General features: G+C 35.8%; 1 protein-coding gene across 1 annotated transcript in view; it reads left to right on the top strand.

Moving 5' to 3' along the window:
• Positions 1-24,105, top strand: part of FBN2 (fibrillin 2) — a 118,660-nt gene that overhangs the window by 42,354 nt on the left and 52,201 nt on the right. The window contains exons 10-30 of the mRNA XM_072416007.1: positions 192-386; positions 1,563-1,700; positions 2,436-2,555; positions 4,347-4,472; positions 6,206-6,328; positions 6,592-6,714; positions 7,009-7,161; positions 7,749-7,802; positions 7,928-8,053; positions 9,596-9,721; positions 10,379-10,498; positions 11,749-11,886; positions 12,108-12,158; positions 12,566-12,691; positions 14,238-14,465; positions 16,352-16,477; positions 16,598-16,726; positions 19,329-19,454; positions 20,895-21,020; positions 21,231-21,353; positions 22,420-22,545. Coding sequence (XP_072272108.1) covers positions 192-386; positions 1,563-1,700; positions 2,436-2,555; positions 4,347-4,472; positions 6,206-6,328; positions 6,592-6,714; positions 7,009-7,161; positions 7,749-7,802; positions 7,928-8,053; positions 9,596-9,721; positions 10,379-10,498; positions 11,749-11,886; positions 12,108-12,158; positions 12,566-12,691; positions 14,238-14,465; positions 16,352-16,477; positions 16,598-16,726; positions 19,329-19,454; positions 20,895-21,020; positions 21,231-21,353; positions 22,420-22,545 — 2,703 coding nt within the window. The remainder of the gene's footprint in view (positions 1-191; positions 387-1,562; positions 1,701-2,435; positions 2,556-4,346; positions 4,473-6,205; positions 6,329-6,591; positions 6,715-7,008; positions 7,162-7,748; positions 7,803-7,927; positions 8,054-9,595; positions 9,722-10,378; positions 10,499-11,748; positions 11,887-12,107; positions 12,159-12,565; positions 12,692-14,237; positions 14,466-16,351; positions 16,478-16,597; positions 16,727-19,328; positions 19,455-20,894; positions 21,021-21,230; positions 21,354-22,419; positions 22,546-24,105) is intronic.

The raw sequence follows: 24,105 nt of genomic DNA on the forward strand, positions 1-24,105 counted from the left end.
CATTCACTACCTGACAGTCTAACTGCTTATGGAAAACTGGAAATTGAATAATGAAAATAGAATCAGTCAATCTTCAGGTATAGAAAGGAACACAAGCTATTAATATGTTAGTAAAGTTTTTTTCTGTGAAAAAAGTTGAACTTTCCTTGGTTTGGAAAAACATAAAAACATGTTTGCTATTTTTCTTTCAGATGATTATCGGAGGCTTTGCATTGATGGGGTTCCATTCGGGGGTCCCAGAATAGATGGCCCAGGGGGATTTGGACCGAATGTGTTTGGACCTGGTGGAAATGGTTATATTCCATTACCAGGTGGAAATGGTTTTCACCCCAGTGTAGGTGGAACAGGAATTGATGGAACTGGTACTGGAACAGGAGGAGGTGTTGGTGAGTTATTGTATGGATATGGATGTGTATATTGTGTGATCTGTCCAGTAAAATATAAGTCATATTGAGTGGAGGGAGATAAAATGGCATTCATATAGATTATGAACAAATAAATCTTTATAAATAATTTTATATTGTTTCCTGTTATTGCTGACATAATATGCATGTGATAGTCAGTTACATTTTTGTGAGTAATTGCATTTTAATTTTTTTACACACATTTGTACACACAGTAAGTGAAGTAAGCCAAATGTGTAAAATGTGGCAGCAATTTAAAAAGGTTACAGTTAAAAGTTGTTTTGCTTTACTTCTCATAATGATGATTAGCACTTCAAATGATGATTAGTAGTTTACTACTGTATAACAGGGAAACTACTAGCTCTTAATTGCTTCTTGGATGTACATGATGTAATTAGTCTTATAATTGCATGCTAATGTTTTGAAAACCATTTCGTTACCTTACGTTTGCATAATGACAGCCTGTTTGATATTTTTATCAATCTGCTGAATAATAACTTGTAAGAATTGATTGCTAAGAATCATGTGATCAAGGCTTGTTCTGATACTAAGGGAAAGCACTTTATTTATTTATAGCATGCATTTTACAATACCCTGATTTGGTAATGCTGGCATGTGCCCTTATGGGTCAAATAAGGTGTAAATTTCAAGGAAAACCTGAGCTGAGAAAAATAAATGGTTCCCAAAGCACATATCCTTCTACACATGCTAGCTGCCTGGCTGTCCGGTTCAGTTGAATAAACTAACCTGAAATATATACCCAGACCAAGTGAGTGTGTGAAGTCCAAACTCCTAATCTTCATAAATTATTCAAGTTAGAGGTTTAGAAACTTTTTTGGATTTGCATGACAGGGAGAGAAATAATATTTGCGCAAAGAGAAGTCAGCACTGATAGCCTTCACATTCTCTTAGACTAGTACGCTTCTTTTACTGGAACATTTACTTTAAGTGTGTCTCTTCTTCACAAAATAATTAAGTGTATAAATATTTGAAATAACCAGCACTGAATGACACGATCATTTGGTTATCATCATACTGATAACAACATGAAATATAAAGATCGTAATAAATATGATAATATTATAACCATTGTCTTGGTCAGTTATTTGTAGTTTATGCCAATTCATCAGTAACTACATATTTTCTATTTTATTTTAGCAACATTAAATCAGACAATAGATATATGCAAGCAATACCCAAATCTTTGCCTAAATGGAAGATGTATTCCTAACCTTAATAGTTACAGATGTGAATGTAACATGGGATATAAGCAAGATACTCACACAGAATGTAATGGTATGTATATACAATGCTGGGCTTGAGCCTGCTTAGCTGCCTTTATTCTGTAACATATCGCTCAGTAGTAAATCACTGCTGCTAATTGTAACTGATATCAGTCTTGGAAGAAATAACGGTCATAATGGACTGTCACATAAGTAAGGCCTGTAATAGCTCTGAACAATTGTAGTAATGTACATTGGTTTAGGACTATTGTAGACTTTAAATGTCTTTGTAGTTATATAAGCTGTCATGGGTTACAAAGTTCAACTTTTTATGCCAAAGGAAATCATGTCTAAATTGAGATTTGTGCACCATTTAAATAAAGTCTATTAAGTCAAAATCCCAATTGCTAGACATCAACTGTCACTCACACTTGTCACAAGTTACCAAAACTGCTTCCTGTCCGGATATATGTACAGATAGTCCCCTAGATCCCTTTAATAATGGTACTATTAGGATATAATAATAGGTCTGCTGCAAATGTGCACATTATTACATAGCAGCTGTCCTGAAGGTGCAATTATTACAGTACATTATCCAAGTAACCTGGAATGTACAGTGCACATGTTAATACAATTACAGATAGTAGTTAAAGTTATTTTACACTGACCTGTTTAAACAATTTAAAATGTAAAGCCTGGCAAAATAAGTGAAACATGTACTGAAAAGATCCTGTGGCCAGTAATGACATGTTCTCAAATTATACACTTAGAACCAACTGAGTGTAACAACTTTTTTTACTGCGAACAGATGTTGATGAGTGTACATCAAACCCATGTACTAATGGTGATTGTGTTAACACACCTGGCTCCTATTACTGCAAGTGCCATACAGGCTTTCAGAGGACACCTACCAAGCAGGCATGTATTGGTAAGTACAGTATTATGACTTTCCCTTTTAATGAACTCCAGAAGCTTTGTCTAATATATAATTTGCCATTAGAGAGATGCCATTAGGCTTCACTACTGATCACAAAATAGTTCATTTTTTTATTCCTTTGTTAATTTAAAAGAACTTAGGCTATGTTCAGACTTTGGCAACAGCCATTTCTGTGCAGCTCTTGGTGGCTGCCACCTAGTCAGTTGTTTTGCTGTCCACACCACTTCACTGGTTCAAGCATTTGTAAATTTTATAGCAGGTGGCAGAGAGCAGTACTGAACCACTAACTGCTGAACCCATTCACTTTCTATGCGTGAATACAGGTTACCAGTGGTATTAGAAAATGGTAACTTCACTTCAACCCCACCTGTCTGAACATAACTGTATTGTGCTTTTATAAGTATTGTATGATTTTATTTTATTTTTTTTTTTGTGGTCAGAAATAAAAAGCATACTTTTTAAAAAGATTTTTCTTTGTCAAATTAAAAAACATTGCATATTTTTTAATGCAGAGTTTACCATTATTATTACCATAATGCATATTTTACCATTTTTAGTTTCTCAAACACCCAGCTTTACAGAGCTCAGTAGCTTACACTAAAATGTACAAACACAGATGGCCCCTAAACTTTTAATCAGTGGCATTGTATAAGGACATATTTCTTCTATGTTGGCAATAAAAAAAAAGTGTCCAACCCCATCATGTATGTTGGGCAAAAGCTAATATATATAAGAAAAGAATAAGGGATCTTAAGGACATCAAACAAAGAAATTATCATTAAAATCATAAAAAAAATAAAAAAAAATTTTGTAGTTGCTGCACTAGAAAATACTAGGTAGTGTCTCTTTCACTTCTGCAGTCTCCTTCTTCTAGTTCCCCAGGCTCCGCCAGACTCTTCCTCCTATCCCTGATTTCCAACTGCCTCAGCATGCTTTGGTGGGCACACAGATCTGACACTCTTGAAAGTGAATGGCGAAGGGTTTGGTGAAGGTTGCAGTTTTGAAATAGATAGAAAGTTAAAGACATGCCATGCAGAAAAGTGTAATAACTCTTCTATTGCAGGGAACTTTCAGTTGGATTTTTTAAAGCATTACAGAGTCACCTTTATACAAATTTAAAAAAAAGTCTCATGCAGGTCAGAAGAAAGTCAGTAGTTTTAAATGAAAGAAGCATGCTGCATGCTGCTTTTGAAAATCATACAAATTCGAAAGAAAGGAGACTGACCCCAAACTAATATACAAGAAGAAAGTCTAAATGGCACCATCCATCCAGGACTTATTCGAAAAGTGTTTCGTTAATAATTATTAATCTTCATAGAAATTCCATTTTTCAAAAAGATACGTTTCCCTAAATGAAAACCAGAATTATAAAATTGATACTTTCCTAAACTGGACTGTAAGAGTTTTTGTAATATAACTAGGTATGCTCTTCCCTCTATGTATTTTTATACTTCAGATTTTGTTTAGTTTATTTAGAGGTAAGATTATAGTTTAGATTTAGTTTAGATTTAGTTTATAATTTAGAGGTAAAAGAAGCTGGTAGTGCAGACAGGATTGGTTCATGTTACAGCTATTTGCATTATATTAGAACATTTTATTAGTAGTTACAATTTCAAGATCTAAAATGTATGACAACTAAACAAATGATGGAAAATTATAGATTCTTTTTTTAACCGTAAAAAATGTTAACCTTTTTTCCTCATGTTGTTGATCGATAATAATTAGATTTAGCTGGGGGTCTCACAAATGTTTTACAGCTGAACCATGTTTTTTTTAACCTAGATATTGATGAGTGCATTCAAAACGGCATCCTCTGCAAAAATGGAAGATGTGTTAACACAGAGGGGAGCTTTCAGTGTATCTGCAATGCTGGTTTTGAACTAACTGCTGATGGAAAGAACTGTGCAGGTAAAGCTGGGAATATAAACCGTTGAATGTAACACATGATGGACTAAAAAGGAACACTCTACACTACATAACAACTTAATAATTGAATAAAATATGCATCCAAGTTTATGCAGTCAATCAGACATCTGGGCTGTGTTATTAACAGCTGTTTACATAATTTCCTATGTCATGTACTGAACGCTTGTTAAGGAGTTACCATGTACTGTCTGAAACTGTCTTTATCAATTGCTAACTGCTTTTGCAGTTTTTGGTCCTAGGATAAGACAAATGTCTGGGTTATAATAGTTATCAAAGGCACGTTGGCTGAAGTTTTGGAGATCATTTATGAGCTACTTTTTTACCGTTGCTTCAATAATAAAGTCATTTATTGTTTGCCTTTTTTTTTAATAAGTGACTCTGTTAGATAATTGGATTCTTGTTGCATATTTGTATTATTTTTTTGGTCATTATCTCTAGACATCATGGCAGCTATTAAGGCAACTCATAATGATGTTAAAGTCCTGGTGTAGACAGATCATATCAAAGTCATAAGAGGACTTTGGTCCAGTTCCTACACAAAGCTTTAATAATGTTTACTCATTTGAAAAGCATGCTCATCAAAGTTTGAACTCTGATAATGCAAAATGTCCCTGCCAACTGTATCACTGAGTATGGAAAATAATAAATGTTATAAAAAGTAATACATTTCAAAGGGGTAACATTTTGTTAGAATCGTAAACTCTTTTTAACACCAATTGTTTTAGTTGAGCCTAAATGAAAACCAAACTCATTATCTTCCCCTCTTTAAATTCTAATCTCCCCCTGACATATTTGTAACTGTTAACAGCACTGTTATTCATCCCTCCCCTCAGGCAGGTTGTCTTGGTGTCACCTTTGATTCAGCCCCCCCATTTACCCCCATATTCAGAACATTTACTAGGTCCTGTCACTTTCACCTTCGCAACATCTCCAAAATCAGCCCCTACCTACCCACCAAACTCCTTGTACATGCTCTTATCTCTCGTCTGGACTACTGTAACATCCTTCTCTCTGGTTTTCCACTAACACGACTCATCCATCCTTCCCACCGCTCCTCTTCTGCTGCATCTCTTTGTAGTTCTCTTCATTGGCTTCTATTTCAACTTCGAATCAAGGCTTTGCCTTCAAATCACTCCACAGTTCTTGTCCCCCTTTTTGACCTGGTAGAAAAATACTCCCCTAGCCGCTCTCTTTGCTCCTCCAATGACCTACTAATAACTTCCTCACTCATAACCTCGTCACACGCGCGGCTCCAAGATTTTTCTAGAGCTGCCCCAACTCTCTGGAATGGTCCTCCTCATCCTTTTTGGCTTACTCCTACTCAAAACCAATTTTTTCTAGCTTGCCTACCCATCTTCTTCTGTCTTTTAAAACCCTTACTAATTCTCACCAATACATATCTCCCCTCCTATTGTGTGTTACTTCCCACATCTCTTAGATTGTATGCTCTTTGGGGCAGGGTCCTCTCCTCCTTCTGTGTCACTGTCTGTATTTGTCTGTCATTTGCAACTCCTTTTTATGTACAGCGCTGCTTAATATGTTGGCGCTACATAAATTCTGTTTAATAATGATAATATTAATAATAATTGTAAACAAAATTGTTTTAATGTTAGTGTTCCGTAAAAGCATTTCTTATCTCCAATGAATACATTTACCATGCATTAAAATAAATATAATTTAAATACTTAATACCATGATATAATGTGTACTTTCAGATCATGATGAATGTGCTACTACAAATATGTGTTTAAATGGGATGTGTATAAATGAAGATGGAAGCTTTAAGTGCATCTGTAAACCGGGATTTGTGCTTGCAGCCAGTGGCCGTTACTGCACTGGTATGTATTTTAAATTTAACAAATCAGAAATGATTGATTGTTCATAACTGATACTTAAACAGAACTTGGTGGGTTAACGATAAGTCTTCAAATGCAAAATAGTTTTTTTTTGTTTTTCCCCTCTTTTTCCTGGTATGTAATTGTTCTCTTTTCTGAAAAAAATATTGAACTACAATGCAGAAGTTATGCTTTTTCCACTTCTTTATTGACCTTTCTAGTTTGTCTGCCAATTGTAATAAATTATTGTGCATTTAATTCCATAGATGTTGATGAGTGTCTTACTCCGGGGGTTTGCATGAATGGCCATTGTATTAATACTGAAGGGTCTTTCCGCTGTGAATGCCCACCAGGATTGGCTGTTGGGGTAGATGGTCGTGTTTGTGTGGGTAAGTAGAAAAGTTGTGCGATACATAGTTTATGATCCGCATCTATTTCTTCAGATTTATATGAGTAGAAGCAATATCAACAATATAAATGATGTAAACAAATCTACGTATTGTAGAAAAAAATGTATTTCTTCTTTATAACTTTTTTATTGTGTACATCACGCAATATTACAGATGTATTTCTCTGTTTTTTACATCATGCTGCTCTATTGTGATTGCTGTGATGGTAAGAACATGTGCTCTGTGGTTTTATTATGCTAACTTTAAACATATGATGTTTCTCTGTTTCCTTAGACACACACATGCGTAGCACTTGCTATGGAGCCATCAAGAAAGGACTTTGTGTCCGCCCATTTCCTGGAGCAGTAACCAAATCTGAGTGTTGCTGTGCCAACCCAGACTACGGCTTTGGAGAACCATGCCATCCATGTCCTCCACGAAATTCTGGTTAGCATTTTCTGTCTTGCTACAAAGTTAATACAATCATAAATTTATTTATGTTTATTTTATGTGCCTTCTCTCTAAAAGAAAGCTAAAATTGTAATAAGCTTTAGGGTCTATAGATACAGGTATTGATAGGGGGTACTTGCAAGGGTCTAATATCTGCCCAGCTAAGCTCATACACAGGATCTGGAGGGTCTACTTTATTGTTCGACTTTAAACATTTTCTTACCTACTAGGTAAAGGGGACCTGTAGGGTTCCAGCATCTCTGCTAGCCATACACATACACAGTCCAGCAATTATATATTTGATTCACACATGATGCATTTCTCACCACGGATTTGTGTTATATTTAAAACACAAACATACAGGATAAAAGACAGGTAAATGTAGGCAAATTTTGAAAAGTAAATGTTTCAAGATTTGCTTGCACATTTTAAATATTTTTTTTTATTTTGCTAAATGTGCTAACTCCATTAAGCTTTATAATTTTTTGATAACTAACAAATAAAAAATTTGTATTGCGGGTTTTTGTTAACATATTTGGTAAGCATTTATTGTAATAAATCTTTTTACTTGTTTTAAAATACAGCTGAATTTCAAGGGTTATGCAGCAGTGGAATTGGCATCACTGTGGATGGAAGAGGTAACTAATTTTTACATAAAATCTGTTTTTTTTTTCTTGTTTGAAATCATCTTCTTTTGAATTGTTGTGATTGAAAAAAAGTATGTAAAAACAAAATACATTTAAATGTCATTGTATGGTTGTAGACATCAACGAATGTGCTCTGGACCCTGACATATGTTCCAATGGAGTTTGTGAAAACCTGCGCGGAGGATTTCGTTGTAACTGTAATAGTGGGTATGAATCGGATTCCTCTGGAAGAAGCTGCATTGGTAAGTGTATACAGTAACTTCAAATAATAACCAATGGCACCGTTTTACACACAGCACAGTAGATCCCAACACAACTTGAGGTCACAGCACAACCGTGTGCTTGTTGTGGTGCTCCGTGTTAAAAGACATGTACATGTACGTTCATGTATTAGGGCCAACATAAATGGGCTGCCTACCTATTATCTCATGATAGGGTATCTTGTTACGTGCATTAATGCAATGCGTAGTGTGAATGGGCCCTGCCAGTGTTTGATATTTTCTGATCCTCTATACGAGATTTCTGTGTCTAAAATGTTGACTTTCTGAGCAAGTTGAAAGATAAGCTAGCTATATATTTATACATATACATATTTTAATTGACTGGACATAAACATCTAATTGATTAACCTTATAAAAAAAAAAAAAAAGCATGAAATGAATGTAATTTAGAATCATGATGTTGATTGAAAATAACACTGAGGGAAAAACCACATATGTAGAGTGTATACCTAGCATAATGCAAGGCTATGATATCTACTTGCATATACAGAATCACAATTCTATAAAGTACAATGGAAGGGAAAATAGATGGGCCCCAATAACAACCAGACTGGTGGAAGCAAATGGAAAATTCAGCACCTACAAGGAAATTTCTTTGTCCAATTTTTATTCATTGACACAGATTTTTTTCAGCATGGATGAATACTGTCTGGGTGGGCACTTTAGAGGTGAACAAAGTTTCTAAGCTAAGTGAAAATGCTCTCTGTTTTAAATGTGTAATGTGTTCTGACATCCAAGTTTATGCTGGCTTTGTATTTTTTATAGCCTTTTCCTTATTCATTGTGGTACAAAAAATGCTGGATCATTAAATGTGGTTTAATGCTGAACATTCTTTGTGGTAATGCAAAGAAACATAAGCTTTCTGGACATCTTTCCTAATATGTGTGATGTTGTTAAAACGCTGGAAAGCATTACAAAACTACATGTATTGTTTTTATTTACCAGTCATTTTGTGCATATACAGTATTGATAAAGTGCAGTAATGATCTTAACAAGTATGGTGGCACTAGTTATTTAAATATTTACGGGAAAGAAGCACAGAAGGACTTTGTACATCCTTGCAATGCATATTTGACTTAGATGATTTATTTTTTTCTCAAAAATATTCTTACTATTTATTGGGAAAGAAAATTTGTTGACTTATTTAATAACACTGCTGAGTATGGTAATGCAGACATTCTATTTGCCCGAGCCATTTTCAACCAGAGTTCCATGGAATTGGAACAAGTGGACTTGAGTTTTGGCTGACTGACTTTCCATCTGATGGTGTCTGTATAGTTTCAGGTTCAATTACATTTGGGAGGGCCAATAGGGTGACAGCAGTACATACTAGCCGTCTAGAAGGGTGACATTTTGACTAACACTGTAAAGGTATTCTTTCTTAAGAAGTATCTGTGTAAATGGGGGCAATTCTGGTAAAAGGTAAATTCTGATCTTTGTTGACACTGAAATTTATAAAACATTAAAGTTAATGTGTAAACATCCTTCTTTCTCTGTTTTTAGACATTGATGAATGTTTAAGGAATACACTGTTATGTGACAATGGTCTGTGCCGAAACACACCAGGAAGTTACAGCTGTACTTGCCCTAAGGGATATATATTTAGGACTGACACAGAAACCTGTGAAGGTAATTTCATTATATTGTATTTTGATTTATGTAAAGTCAATTGACATAAGAAAACACAGGGCTACATGTGTTTCATAACTTAACTGCATTAAAATTCAGACCTATTGGTTGATATGCATCAATGCTGAAATTGTAATGTCCTATTTGAGAAGTTTAGAACCAGGATCATGGTTGTTTCTAAATAAAAAGTAAACAGAAGAGTGAACACAATTTATTTAGGGTATGTAAGACATGCTGCAGTTGAAAATTTTGTATTGCTGAAGAATCACAGGATAGCTTTACCCAATGCACAGTTTTAAATATGAACTTATTAAGCTTTTATGAACGTTTTACTAGCAAAAGTCAGACAATCAACAATGAAAGCAATAGGGTTTAGGGTTTTAAATGTTTGACAGGAAAAGCCCAGTCTACATCTCCAAAGACAATTAGTTGAGATAGAGGAAAAAGTAGATCTGCCAAAGTTTTATGACTTGACAAAGTAAGTCATGCCAGGCTTAGTATTTAACACACTATTATGACAAAGCCTGACTCAAAACAACTTTGTAAGTACTCCGTGAAACCTTAGCAGACATGTCTACATATTTCAGTTTATCCGTTTCAGGATTTCCTTTCTTACTTAATTATGCCCTAACCAAAAGTATTCTGGTTATTTTCCAGATGTAAATGAATGTGAAAGTAGTCCATGTGCTAATGGTGCATGTAAGAATATTCTTGGCTCATTTCACTGCGAGTGCTCTCCTGGAAGTAAACTGGATTCCACTGGACTTATTTGCATAGGTGGGTATTTCATTGTATGCCAAAAATGTCTTTGTACAAAAAGCATATCTGCACTTCACTGGTCCCACTGGAAGCACTATTTGGGGTCAACTACAGTGAAGACCTGTTTTGTGTTGTGGGGGTGTCAGAAGAAATTCCACAAGGTATACAACTGTTCAGGTTGAATAGAGCATGTTACCTTCAAAAACAGCCTAATATAGTTCAAGATTTCATGTGGTTTTCAGTTAGGACACTATTTCTTAATCCCGAGTTTGCATCATAATAACATTTTTTTTAATTTTTATTCATGCATATACATAAGAATACAAAAATAACAAACAGAGAATATTGCTTAACAAGATGCAGTCCATGCAGTCCAGTCAATCTGCTGTTGCTTGTAAAAAAAAAGCTGCAATAGTAAAACTTGTACACTGGCTCACCAAGACTCACTCAATTGTTGACACCTTTTCATCTAATTTTCCAACTTGAAAGAAATCCTTAATATTGCTGTCTTAGCTTAAATAAAATTATTATTACATTAAAATAATTAGATCAGGGGTGTCAAACTCAAATACACAGTGGGCCAAAATTAAAACCTAGATAAAGTCGCAGGCCAAACTTGAAACAAAATAGCATCGCTAATACAATTTCCCGCGTCAAGAAAACAGTCTAATCCAGGGCATAATGTTATGAGTGGCTGAATCTCTCTCTTCACTGAAATAGCATGGCTACTACAATTCCCTGCATCTATAAAACAGTCCAATGCGGGGCCACGCATAGGCAGAGAGACTGCTGGTCTTTAGACGCGAGTGATTCCACTACAATTCCTGGATTTACTTGGGTCTATAAAACAGTCCAATGCTGGGCCACGCATAGGCAGAGAGGCTGCTGGTCTATAGACGCGAGTGATGCCGGGAATTGTAGTAGCAGCACTATTTCAATTCATATTTAGGATTCCTTTGGGGGCCAAAAAAAGGACGTTGATGGTGTTGGCCCGCAGGCCAGAGTTTGACACCCCTGAAATATATAAAAGCCAAAACCTTTTTAGCTCTAGCTGTTTTTAACTGCTGTTTATGTACCCACAGATTTTCTCTTGCTTCCTGCTCTGTTGATGTAACAAGCAGTGTTAAAATGCACAGCAGTACAAGCATAATGTACTGTTCACTGGGGTGTCATTCTTAAAACATCAATTCATGCACATGAAACACCAGAATCTATATATCTGTCAAAGTTTTGATGCCAAATTTTACATATACATATTTAACTCATAGATAGCCTTAAAGGAACCTGCTGGCTCAATATTCAAGATGGTCGCTGTGAGGTCAACATAAATGGAGCAACACTCAAGTCGGAATGTTGTGCTACTCTAGGAGCTGCATGGGGAAGTCCTTGTGAGAGATGTGAAATTGGTAGGTTAATCGTTACCTCTGCATTAACTTGCCAAAGGTTATAATGTAACATTGATAAATAATATTAGGGATGGCAAAAAATATACCAGATCATGTTATTACACATTTTGTAATTTTTTGGTGTCATCAGCTTTTAAAAAAAAAACAGCCTCTTGATTCATGTTTGTTAAAAGTATGTTTGCAAGCAATGTGGAGCTAACCTATTTTATTCTTTATTGTAGATACTGCTTGTCCCAGAGGATATGCCAGAGTAAAAGGTGTTTCATGTGAAGGTATTTTATTCTGAGAAGTTTTGTGCAATTTCTTCCTGTGCTTTGGAAGTATCACTGAGATTTCTGAGTTAATCTAACGAAAACAATCAGATCTTGTTGTATGTACAATTGCAACTATTGTATAGAAAAAACTGCAGAACTTTATCTTTTAGGAATTAAAAATTTTTGTTAATAAAAATTACTTATAAATGCCTATTGAATAGAGAAGTAATTATTTTAATTTGCATCAGCTTTGTTTCTGTTAGATTAGTGCTGGATAGGAAGCTGTTAGTTGTTGCTAGCAATAATTTGCAAGGAAATTTCTGTTCAGCAAATGATGACTTAACAAAGTGTCACAAGAGGCCCACTGCTGGACTGCTTTTTAATTTAAATGACATTCAGTTGAATATGTGTGCTTTGTTCTTTAGATGTCAATGAGTGTGAGGTGTTTCCAGGCGTATGCCCCAATGGAGTTTGTCGAAATACTAAAGGATCTTTCAGCTGCGAGTGTCCTGAAGGTTTCACTCTGGATGGCACAGGCAGAATATGTCTAGGTAAACACAAAGTTCTTTTTTATTCCCAAAATGTGTTTATTGTGAAAGCATAAAAGTCTTTAAAGCCCAGACAAATGTTTGTTTTGGACATAATGGGAAAGAAATAAAACCTTTGTCAGGTGTTTGTTTGCTGTCTCTATCCCTAAAAAGTAAAGCTACTACCTAGCCAGAGTTTTATGGAGAATAGAGACAGCAAATAAACACCCAACAAAAGTCCTGTCTCTTTCCCAGTAAATTATGAAACAAATCTCTTCAATGGGTACATGGACGGCAACAAAACACTTGACCCAGATATCTTGTATCTTCACATACTAACTCTTATTACAAGCTACTTCAACCCCTTATGTTAGTAGCCCCTTCTCTTCCTCCCTTTTGACTCCTACCCCCAATAAATAAGCAAAACCATCACATAAATTAAATGGCCTTAATGTCTGCTTTAATATAAAATATTAACCTTAGTGTATGTATTACCAATTAAACCATATCTTTACATGTCATTGCTTGACATGACTTAACAAAATAACTTAGCAACACAATTACAACCCCACCAATGCCAGGGTTCTGCCACCTAATTTATTGTTCCCAGCCTCCCAGAACCACATTGGGAATGTTTTCTTTTACATGCAGCTCCTCCACAGCACTAATCAAACCTTAATTACTGTATGATTTGAGAGTCCCCCGCACAAAAGATGGAGTCAACCCTCATCCATTACAGAACCAACAACCTTAACCACCCTTGAGACCTTAACTGTTGCTCTCACAAAAGATCCTTCCCAAATAATAAACAAAAACATTGGAGGACGGGCAGGAATCAATGCTCACTTGACCTATTCAAAATGGTCCCCCTACTTCACTTACCAGCCCTCTTAAAACCTTCATCTCCTTCTTGTTATTCAACTGACCCAATTACTTTTTTATACCTACACCTTACCCCAGGTATAACCCCTCACTGCCTGCTCATACCTCCTACTTATCACCCTTCTGCATAATGCCCTCCATTGGCCCCAGAATCCAGGTGTCACTTTTCGCAGTACAATGGGTAAGGTTTATAAGTTCTGTCAGAGTACATGTATTCCTGTCCTACTGACAAGCATTCCCCTCATTCCTTGCCTGTCAATGAGACAGGATGTAAAGGATGTAATATCCCCCATGTAGGGTCACAGACGAGCAGAGAACTTGACAAGGGTATATACTTATAAAAAAACAATTTGTTGAATTTCAACTTGGTATTTGTACATACTGATATATTTAGTCATTTATTGTATGTCTTTATGCAGCAGATTTAAATATAAACAGGAACTAAGCATGGAAAACAAACCATTTGGTTAATTTGGCCAATCAGGTGATACATTTACCAAACTTGTAAAATTCTGGTTTGTTGGCCACCTTCCCTTATTTTGCTCTTATTGTATTTCCAGTGTTTGTTATTTGTTTTTATAAGTATATTCAGTTCTCATATATATTTGGATCATGCATGTTGTTTGATTAGTTTTCATTAAATTTATATAAATATGTTTCCTTCCTAAATTGTTTATATTGCTTGCAGATCTACGTATGGAGCAATGTTTCCTAAAATGGGATGAAGATGAATGTGTGCAGCCAGTTCCTGGCAGATTCCGTCTTGATGCCTGCTGCTGTACTGTAGGAGCTGCCTGGGGTGCAGAATGTGGGGAATGCCCTAAGCCTGGTACCCCCGAATATGATATCCTATGTCCTAGGGGTCCAGGATTTAGCAACCGAGGAGATGTTCTATCTGGAAGACCCTTCTACAAAGGTAGCCAACCCAACTATTGATATTTTTTTCTTTAAAAAATCTAAAATATTTAACAAATTTCTATCTCCTCCACATTCTAAAGATGAGACAGATGAAAAGAAGTATAGCTCAGATGCAAAATGATTCTAGCAAATTCAAAGAAGGGTTCAAATAGCATTTACTTGCTCAGTAAAACAGGGGTTCCAATAACAAATTTACCAGTAATGGAATCTAGATATACAGTATAGGTCAAATCTGAGCCTATTGGTTCCCCTATGAAATGAAAAAGTGAACTGTTCAGCTTTGATTCAGTATATATTACCATGTATTCTGTTTGGTCCAGCAATACAGATGCTTAAACATGAAAAAGCATGACTGTGGCAAAACAGAGTTTCACAGAGCTTTACCCAAAAACCCTTTCACCCCAAACCCCCCACCCATCTTTACCAAACTCCCATCCAATAAACACACCAAAATGTTTGGCCTTTTATTATAACAATTTAATCAAAATACTTATATATAAATAGTATAACAACAAAATATTAACAAATATTACCAAAATAATTATTTATAATTAACTATAACTAAAAATAAATAAACGTCCTCAAAAGCAACTCATTACATATGTAGTCTGCATCCACCCAATAAAAATATCTCCCAGCCGCCAATTCTCCCAGCTCAGGAACAATGCAACCCCTCATTTTTTATTTAGACCACCAACATAGTTCTCCAACCAAAACTTTCCAAATCACAGAGACTCCACACCATAGATGGGTCCCCAATTCTATGAACCAATTAACATACCTCCTCTCAACCGCTCAACCCAGTCTCACTATCCCGACAACCCTAGCAATAAACCAATAAATCCCCCCCAAAAAAAGGCAGGAGGGCGTTAAACTTTCTCCTGCACCCTGTCTGCTCAAATGACCTTAACACTTCCTCTTCCTGACCTTTTTAACTCCTTAACACCTCTCCCACCTCTACCTGCTTAAACCCCACCTTTCTCACTATCCTGTCTATTCCCTGTCTGCCCAGTCATGTTGGCCATCCACTATGCTCCCTTGCCTCGCACACTTTAGGCCTAACTTTTAAGCTGTACTCTATTTAATAAAATGTAGCAAGGCAAATCTTTTCTGCAAAAAACATTTTAGTTTTAAAGCTGATTACATTTGGCCAATAAGTAAAGTTCATGGTACCCCACTAATATATTTTCAATAAATATTTGTCCCACTTATGTTATAAATGGAATATTATATGCAGAATAATGATGTCTTTTGACATCTGGTATAATTAGTTTTAGGGATTGTAATGTGATGTGTGCACCCAGATGTGGTACTGCTGCAGTACAGTCATGATCTTTCCTAAGAGCGTTTGTTTTCAATTAAACTAATTGGGGCAATTGAAATACCCTTTTGTTCAGGCAATTCGTTGTAGTGCTGTTTTGGGGACACTTTGTGCAATATCCAACTCCAACCACTTTCATAGACTTCCACCTTTTCAGAAAGTGGTCCCAAATGCCAAAAATGCTTACAGATGCCAAGCAGTTTAAAATATTGGCTCATCTGAATTCATTCTAACACCCCAAAAAATCTGTCATGCACGATTTTTGATGCAACTGATGCATTACTACATGTATGTTAACTTGTGGTAATTTAGAATAAAATGGCAACATATGGCAATGAAAGAAAACCAGACTTGAAACTTTTTTTAACACGAAGCATTGCATTGCAAAACATGGCATATCTGTTTGCACATGCATCAAAAGGAACTTTTTTTTACTTACTGACTCGGGGAAAAATGCAGGTCAGAAAAGTCATAGAAGTCAGGAGTCCTTATTATCTATATATTTTAATAATATGTTACATTACTTGTTCCAGGAATAGAATAACATATTTTTTGCTTTATAGATATAAATGAATGTAAAGCCTTCCCTGGCATATGTACTAATGGAAAATGCAGAAATACAATTGGAAGTTTTAAGTGCAAATGTAACAATGGATTTGCATTGGATGCAGAAGAAAGAAATTGCACAGGTAATAGATTTTGTACATACCTTTCTGGGCGTAATTTCATCTGTTTGATAATCAAAATCTACTGTTGTAAAAGCATGTAAATGTATTGACTGGATAATAATAATTATGTTTAATTTGTAGACATTGATGAGTGCCGGATCTCCCCTGATTTATGTGGGAGTGGTACTTGCGTCAATACACCTGGTAGTTTTGAATGTGAGTGCTTTGAAGGCTTTGAAAGTGGCTTCATGATGATGAAGAACTGTATGGGTAAGTTCTGCAACATTGCGTGTATACTTATAATGGTTGATAGATTTGTGTTTATGTTCCTATTCCAACATTATTACAAATTACCTAAAATGTGCAGATTTATTAGAAATTTTTGCAGAGTTTAAAATTTCAGCTTCAAGTACCAAGCTGTCCTAATGGCATAAAGTAACCAAAGTTACTTTATGAGTTGTTCACATTAGGATTTATATGTTAACATGTGTTTTATTGATGTTCACTGATGTGTGCTTTAGATGTGTTATTCTTAGATGTGTTACATGTGTGATTAGGGAGTGAGAAAAAGACACATGGATGGAAGAAAAGGAGAACTGGTTTGGTCCCTCCACGGATCAGGAATGTAGCATACCATTCAGTAGCATAGGGTGTGTTTATGCATTAGCACCCAATGAGTGAAGGGGTGACAATAAATAGTGAGCATTTTGAACAGGTAAATAAGCGCATTTTATCCCTTACAAGAACCAAAAAAGAACTTTTAGGGTGCCTTTTTAATCAAATCACATCTTTCATATATTTAAAACTATAATTTATTTAAATATTAAAACAGTGAAATTCACAAATCAAGTATCAGTCATACATGTGCAATGCCTTTTCAGTCTTTTCCATGTGTTTCACAGAATCTGCTTCTTCATGTCACACTTACTTCTTCCTTTTTAAACTGCAGACCCCTCTCTCCAGCGCATGTAGGCAGTTCTGACGCTGGGCATGTCTCTGTTTCCAAGCTTAATCAATTTCATGCAATCCACTGGCCAATCAAAAAGTAGCCTCTTGACTAGCCCTGGCTTTTTAGCTAGCTCACACACTGCATTCTGTGTTCGTGCAATGTGTCTCCATCGTGCCCGAGCCCCTAGTTCTGTGAGCTAGTTCCTTTTCACCTGGTGCTTAATTCAGTGTTTCTTCTGTCCAGCTCCTGTGGTAACCCCTCATTGTCCAGTCTGTTGGTTCCCAGCCAACTTCCCTGTGCTGTTCCAGTGTTTCTGTCTATCTGTGGATATCCCTGCATCACCTGTACCTCCTGTTGCTTCCAGTGTCTCCTGTGTACCCTGTGCCTGCAGTGGCCCCTGTGTCACTAGTGTCTGTCTCCTGGATCCCTGGCAATTGACCCCTGGCGTGTGACCTGACCTCTCTTGCTTGCTGCCTGCTTCGACCCCGGCCTTCCTCGACTATCCTTCTGCTTTGTGATTTGGTACCATGTTTTGCCCCCCGCAACCTGGCAGTAACCAGCGGCGCAACATTCTAACCATTAGAGGCTCTGGAGAAAACCTGGTTACTGCTTAGATTCAGGGCTTCTCAGGGCTCACATCACCTCTGTGCAAACCATAAGACCCCCTAGTGGTCCTGTCTCTCTGTGCATGATACTTCAGGAATTGATTTCCAAGTTGAACTACAATAACAACATTTCCAATTGCAACACCTGCCCAAATAGTTCATAACCTCAATTGTATCCTAAATATCAACACTTACATGGTAGATCTTATCCAATAAAAACAATTAATGGATTCAGCTGCTATATAACATGTTGGTGGCAGACCTTCTAATGGAGCCTGAAGCTGTCCTTAGCATATTATTAAAGTAAGTGCATTACTTGTTCCAAATAGTCACTGGCAGCTGTTGCAGCAATACACACAATAGTGGGGAAGAGCTCTTTATACATAGCTCTATATAATGCTTTTTCAGCATTTTAGTGTTATTTTAGTGTTCAGGCCATCTTAAAGCTGATAATGTCAGCAGGATAGTAAATGTTTTATGCATCTACAGGTAATTGACTGATTGGGTAGGGTAAGGTAAAGGATTAGTGTAATTGGAGATAATTGTGTTGAAATAAATAAAATAAATGAACACAATACTCTTCAAATACTTCTACAATACTTCAAATACTTCCCATTAGCTTACAACCACAGCAAGCAATAGTAGCTTCAATGGGAACAAAACTCTGTGCACCACTTTTTCCAGCTGTTTACTTTTTTGGAAAATGGAGAACATCATATTCTCCACTTGTAGATGCCTGATTGGTGGGCCCCTAAGACTGAAAATTATCCAAATTATTATCTAAATAATTATTCAATATTGTCCAAATTATCCAATCCATACCCTCTCTATGCCCAGATCTTGTCCGAGAGTACCTGGATAGAAAATGTGTTTTAAATAACACATTTAATAGAAACAGTACTGTCTTGGCAACAGGGATTATAGATCAGACTTTGAGTCAGAAAATGTTCTTTACCCCCTGCATGGCAGAAATGGAAGCAGCACCTAAGAAACTGCTATAAAATGAACCTTTTTTAAGTGGTAACCAACATAAAACACAAAGTATAAACATGTGCTCAGTGATATTTATCATATGTGTCTAGTTAGTCTTGCAACATTTATTTCTTCAATACTTCTATTCTGAAATTAAATGATTTTCCAAAGAATTTTACAATGGTGCCTACTGTACTATTCATATAAAGTCCAGGATCCCAAAGCTCTGAAAAAGAAACGCTGTAACTATGCTATTATTTTAGTAATGTCTGACATCCCTTTTCAATACAAAAATGATTAAGATAAATGTGTGGAATATTTAACTGTTTCTGTTGTTTCCTTACAGACATAGATGAATGTGAACGGAACCCACTGCTGTGCAGAGGAGGAGAATGTGTGAACACAGAGGGTAGTTTTCTGTGCAATTGTCCCCTTGGGCATGAGCTCACGCCATCAGGGGATGCCTGTGTAGGTGAGTTCACAACATGGCTTAAACTGTTCCATATGTCATATACCAAGACAGTCATAGTTTGTTTGCGTTTTACAGATCACAAAATGCATTCCATTAACTTTAGACAACAGTGGTGCGATGAAGGTTTTCCATTACCCTCCTGCCTCTTGCAATAACTGCCCCATTTGACAAACTAGCTAACAAAGTCTGATGTCAGATTGAAAATAACTTTTTATTTTTTTATTTTTTTTTTACATACAGTTTGATTTGTAGAACTGGAATAAGTTATATATACTAACTACATGTTAAAATACTAATCCAGGGATGACACAGTAATATAAATGCCTGTCGATGGTCTTTGTGTTCTTATCAATATGCATGTTAATTTACATGGCTTAGCCCCTTGCTTCTTTTCACTGACTATATTATTCAAAAAAGATTTTAGTTAGACCTATGAACAGTGGGAATTAATTTGCTTACTTTAGGTTGCTGCTAATAAATACTTTTTTAATGAAAATGACTACCTGTGAGCTGCTATAAAATATCATAGTTGGATTGGGAAAACTAAGGAAATGTTTTTCTTGCCTGGAGACATCGTTTCCCCATTTTGCAGCCCTCAACCCAGGTACAGTCACTTTCCTAAAGCTAAGAGACTGTTTCTAATGATAAAATTACAGTTTTATTCACATATATACAGTTGTTTTATAGTGTGACATGCCACAAATGTATTCACCCCCTTTAACACTTTCTAATTAAGGTACAAATGTCTCTGGGAAAAATGCTCGTTTTCATACTTGTCTGTTGGTCATATATTGATCAGCTAATTATCTGTTATTAGTGAAGTTCAAACTTTAGGATAAAAGACTATAATGTTATGGGTGATCCAGAAATTATCCCAAATTCCCTATTAGCATGAACTGTATTTGGTGTCCATAAGATATTATACACAGTTGTGCTTTTCCCTAATCTGCTGATATGTGAAACATCTTCAGAGAGCACACTATATGATCAACAAGTTGTGGGCATCTGACCATTACATCTCTGCGAGCTTGATGGGCATCCTATTCCAAAAATATGGCCATAAAATGGACAACTGTGTAGAGTACCAGGTGCTTGCTGCACAAATGTGGGATTATTTTATACAGCAGTAGTGGCAGCTAAATTTTACAAATTTTACACATGATGTGCATACTCATAAGGTTGTAATTTATTTCTATAGGCTGCTCCTTCTTTTAGATGCCAAACTATTATATTGTAGTTGTTTAACTACATCATTTAATAATTTCTAACTTCACATCCCTTTAGAAAGCAGCTTTATAAATAATGAAAATATTCTAATTGCAACATCTTTTCAAAAAGTTTTTTGCAATGTGCCATCATCATTTATAAAATTGCCAAAGTGAAATAGTCATGCCATCTGCGTATAATTTAGAATACTAAAATGTTCTGTATTCCATGCAGATATCAACGAGTGTTCCCTCAGTGACAATCTATGCAGAAATGGAAAGTGTGTGAATTTGATTGGTTCATACCAATGCGCTTGTAACCCAGGGTACCAATCCACTCCAGACAGACTGGGCTGCACTGGTAAGTAAAAGAAAGGACATCACAGGACATTGACTGATATTGACATAGATGCACAGACATAGTTTTGCTCTTAAAATAAAGGTAAACTCCAATAATAATATAATGATAAAGATTCAGAACATTTTCCAGTTGTTCTTTAATTTCAAATAATCATAGAAGTGGTAAGACAACTTACAGAACAGTCCAATAATACTGGATATCTTCTTTCAGATATCGACGAGTGTAAAATAATGAATGGAGGGTGCGACAGCCTCTGTGAAAACTCAGAAGGGAGCTATAAATGTAGTTGCCTTGATGGCTATGCCTTACTACCAGATGGAAGAACCTGCGGAGGTAAGTGATATCCCTGTACTGCCTGCTGGTCTCTTGTACTGTATTGGTTTTAGCTCGAATTTCTGTATGTAACGAGCTTCACCCATATGAGTGATGCATGAAATAAATTAATTGTAGGTAACAGAAACAGTGGATTTCTGACATTTTAGTTATCCACAAATACCAGAAGGTGTATGAATTACAACAAAGTAATCTGGCTTGCCAGACTGGAGATTAAAGTCTGTTATACTTTGTAAGGCAATTATACGAGTTTGCTGACTATACAGTGTGGCGGGCAGACAGTTTCCCCTGCACAAGACAGGCTAAGCGTGATTTATGTAAAGTGATCTCATCACACTCATTTCCTTATAACAAAGGGTAAGCCAAATCCACCGCAATCATTTTAGGTTATGTTTCTGGGGAAAAGGTTGTGACTTTGAAATATTTTGACATTAATATTATTGTAAGTTTTAAATTAGAAACATATACTAGGTGGACAGTTTTGGTACTATTCCTAATGTTTCTGTGTGTATCTGTCCATTAGCAATACATTTGTGCAAAGAATTTGCAAAGATGCCCTATTTTAATTTTATTAGAATATTTTACTATATGTAGATTTATCTCAAGAAATATATCAAAAGCATTTAATTTAGCTCTTTAAACATTAAAGAGGAACTAAACTTTGGAAGCTGTACCTAAAAAAATGGAAACGACAGAAGACTACTCACTAGTATGGCAAATGATGTTCCAAAAAGACCCATATACCAAACTTCGATGTCCTTCAACCTATAGCTGATGTGACTTCTCAGGTGAAGGTCATCTGAGTGTAAAGAATGTATTTATTTGGAAAATTTTATGGAGAACTGACCTGTGATAAAGCTGCCAACTGAGTGGAGTAGAGAGATGGTACTGCATACTTCAGAGAACGAGAGCTAGGCACTGTAGGATCATGCAAAAAACATTGATGAGATACATAAGTAGTGGAAGGATATTTTGTAAAGATTCCTAAATATCTATTCATGGATAACTAAAAGCACAGTATAATTCCATTCATAATGTGAGTTCCCCATCTGTTACTCTTTTCTAGATATTGATGAGTGTGAAGAAAATCCAGAAATCTGTGATGGAGGACAATGTACAAACATCCCAGGAGAATACCGCTGTCTCTGCTTTGATGGATTTATGGCGAGCATGGACATGAAAACATGTATAGGTAAGAGAGGACAAGTGATACAATCATTCTTATTCTAGTTCCATGACTAAAATAATTGCAAAAATACACCAAGGGTCTGAGAAAATCGAATGCTGTAGCTCACTCATACAAACAACATCATATCATCGTTCTCCCTGAAAGTCCATATTGCACAGTGTAATAAAACAGTCCAATTTTACTTTTCCTATTTATAATTGACTAGGAAGTGATACATTAAAAAAAAACACCTCTGATTTTGTGAAATATGTTAAACCAGAACAATGTTTGATATGTATGTTGGAAAACTAAAATGTTGTGTCCTACCATTTTAGCAATCATGATAATTACAGGAAAAGTATTGTTCTGGTGTTTGGTGGTTGCATTTGACAAGAAGCATAGAAATTGAACTTTTCTATTGGCTTATTAGTAAAATATCTCTAAACACAACCCTTTGTTTTTGAAAGAATGGAAGGCTCAGATCCCCAGGTATTTAATATGGCATCTATGTCTATTGGGGAGAAATACCCTCAATCAGACATTAACAGCTAAAATCCTACTGGAAAATCTGTTGTTGTAAAGTTAAAATGTCGGTGAGGGAAATAATTTCAATTGGTACTTCTGTCCTGGCAACAGCTATCAAACCTAAGACTTTCCCTGAATGGGAAAATTTCTATAACGCATGCAAATATGGGAACATAAAAAAACCCAACGCAGATATTGTCTTGCTTGAGATATAAATCTGAGACTTCCTTTAGTAGTTAGTTCATTTCCATTTAGTATTAATACATGTAGATACCAAGCTGCCTTGTAAAAACAAAAGTGAAGCAATAAACAAAGTTAATGCATTAAATAAGCAGAGTTTAAAAAATTGGTAGGTTTAACAAAAGTGATACTATATTTAATACGGTATTAGAATAGGACATTCAGTCCCACCCTGCAATTACAACAGTCTCAAATACCATTGCTTATAGATATTTCCTGGGTTAAATATAATTGAAAAAGAATGTAGTACTGTTAAACTTTTACTCATATACTTTATATTGGTCCATTATCTATGTCATCAGACTAATTTTCTTCTAATTAAGTTAAGTTTAACTTCCTGGCCTTTCAGTGGACTTACTGTTTTTCACGCAAATCCTTAGGTAGTTTTTCATTGCAAAACTTATGTAGGAGGTAGGGGTGGTATAAATTATCCCATGTGCTTATGTATGATGTGCTGGAAAAGTGAGCAGGTAGAAAAATCCCCAGCCACTTGGACTTAAAGTGTTTCCCTTTGAACCCTTTCATTGGAAAAATAAATCTTGTCACCTCTGTGGACTTGTGTTTATCCTATACTCCATTTGACTTACAGTAATCCACATGCTGATGAGGTCATCAGGGGTTTATGAGAAATGCTAAACATGTTTAACTCCTTGCAAGGATTTGGCTCCATACAGCACTGCACAGCCAAGCTAGCTAGTTCTTTCCTAAGAAAAGGTTCCTTGGAAATTCTAAAACTACATTTAACTAGCAAATCATACAATGAATTCCTAGACTTTTCTCCCATATCTAGTCATTTTTTATACTGGAGTTAATTTAAAC

Source organism: Pyxicephalus adspersus, chromosome 6 (genome assembly GCF_032062135.1).
Source record: "Pyxicephalus adspersus chromosome 6, UCB_Pads_2.0, whole genome shotgun sequence".
Classification (NCBI taxonomy): Eukaryota; Metazoa; Chordata; class Amphibia; order Anura; family Pyxicephalidae; genus Pyxicephalus; species Pyxicephalus adspersus.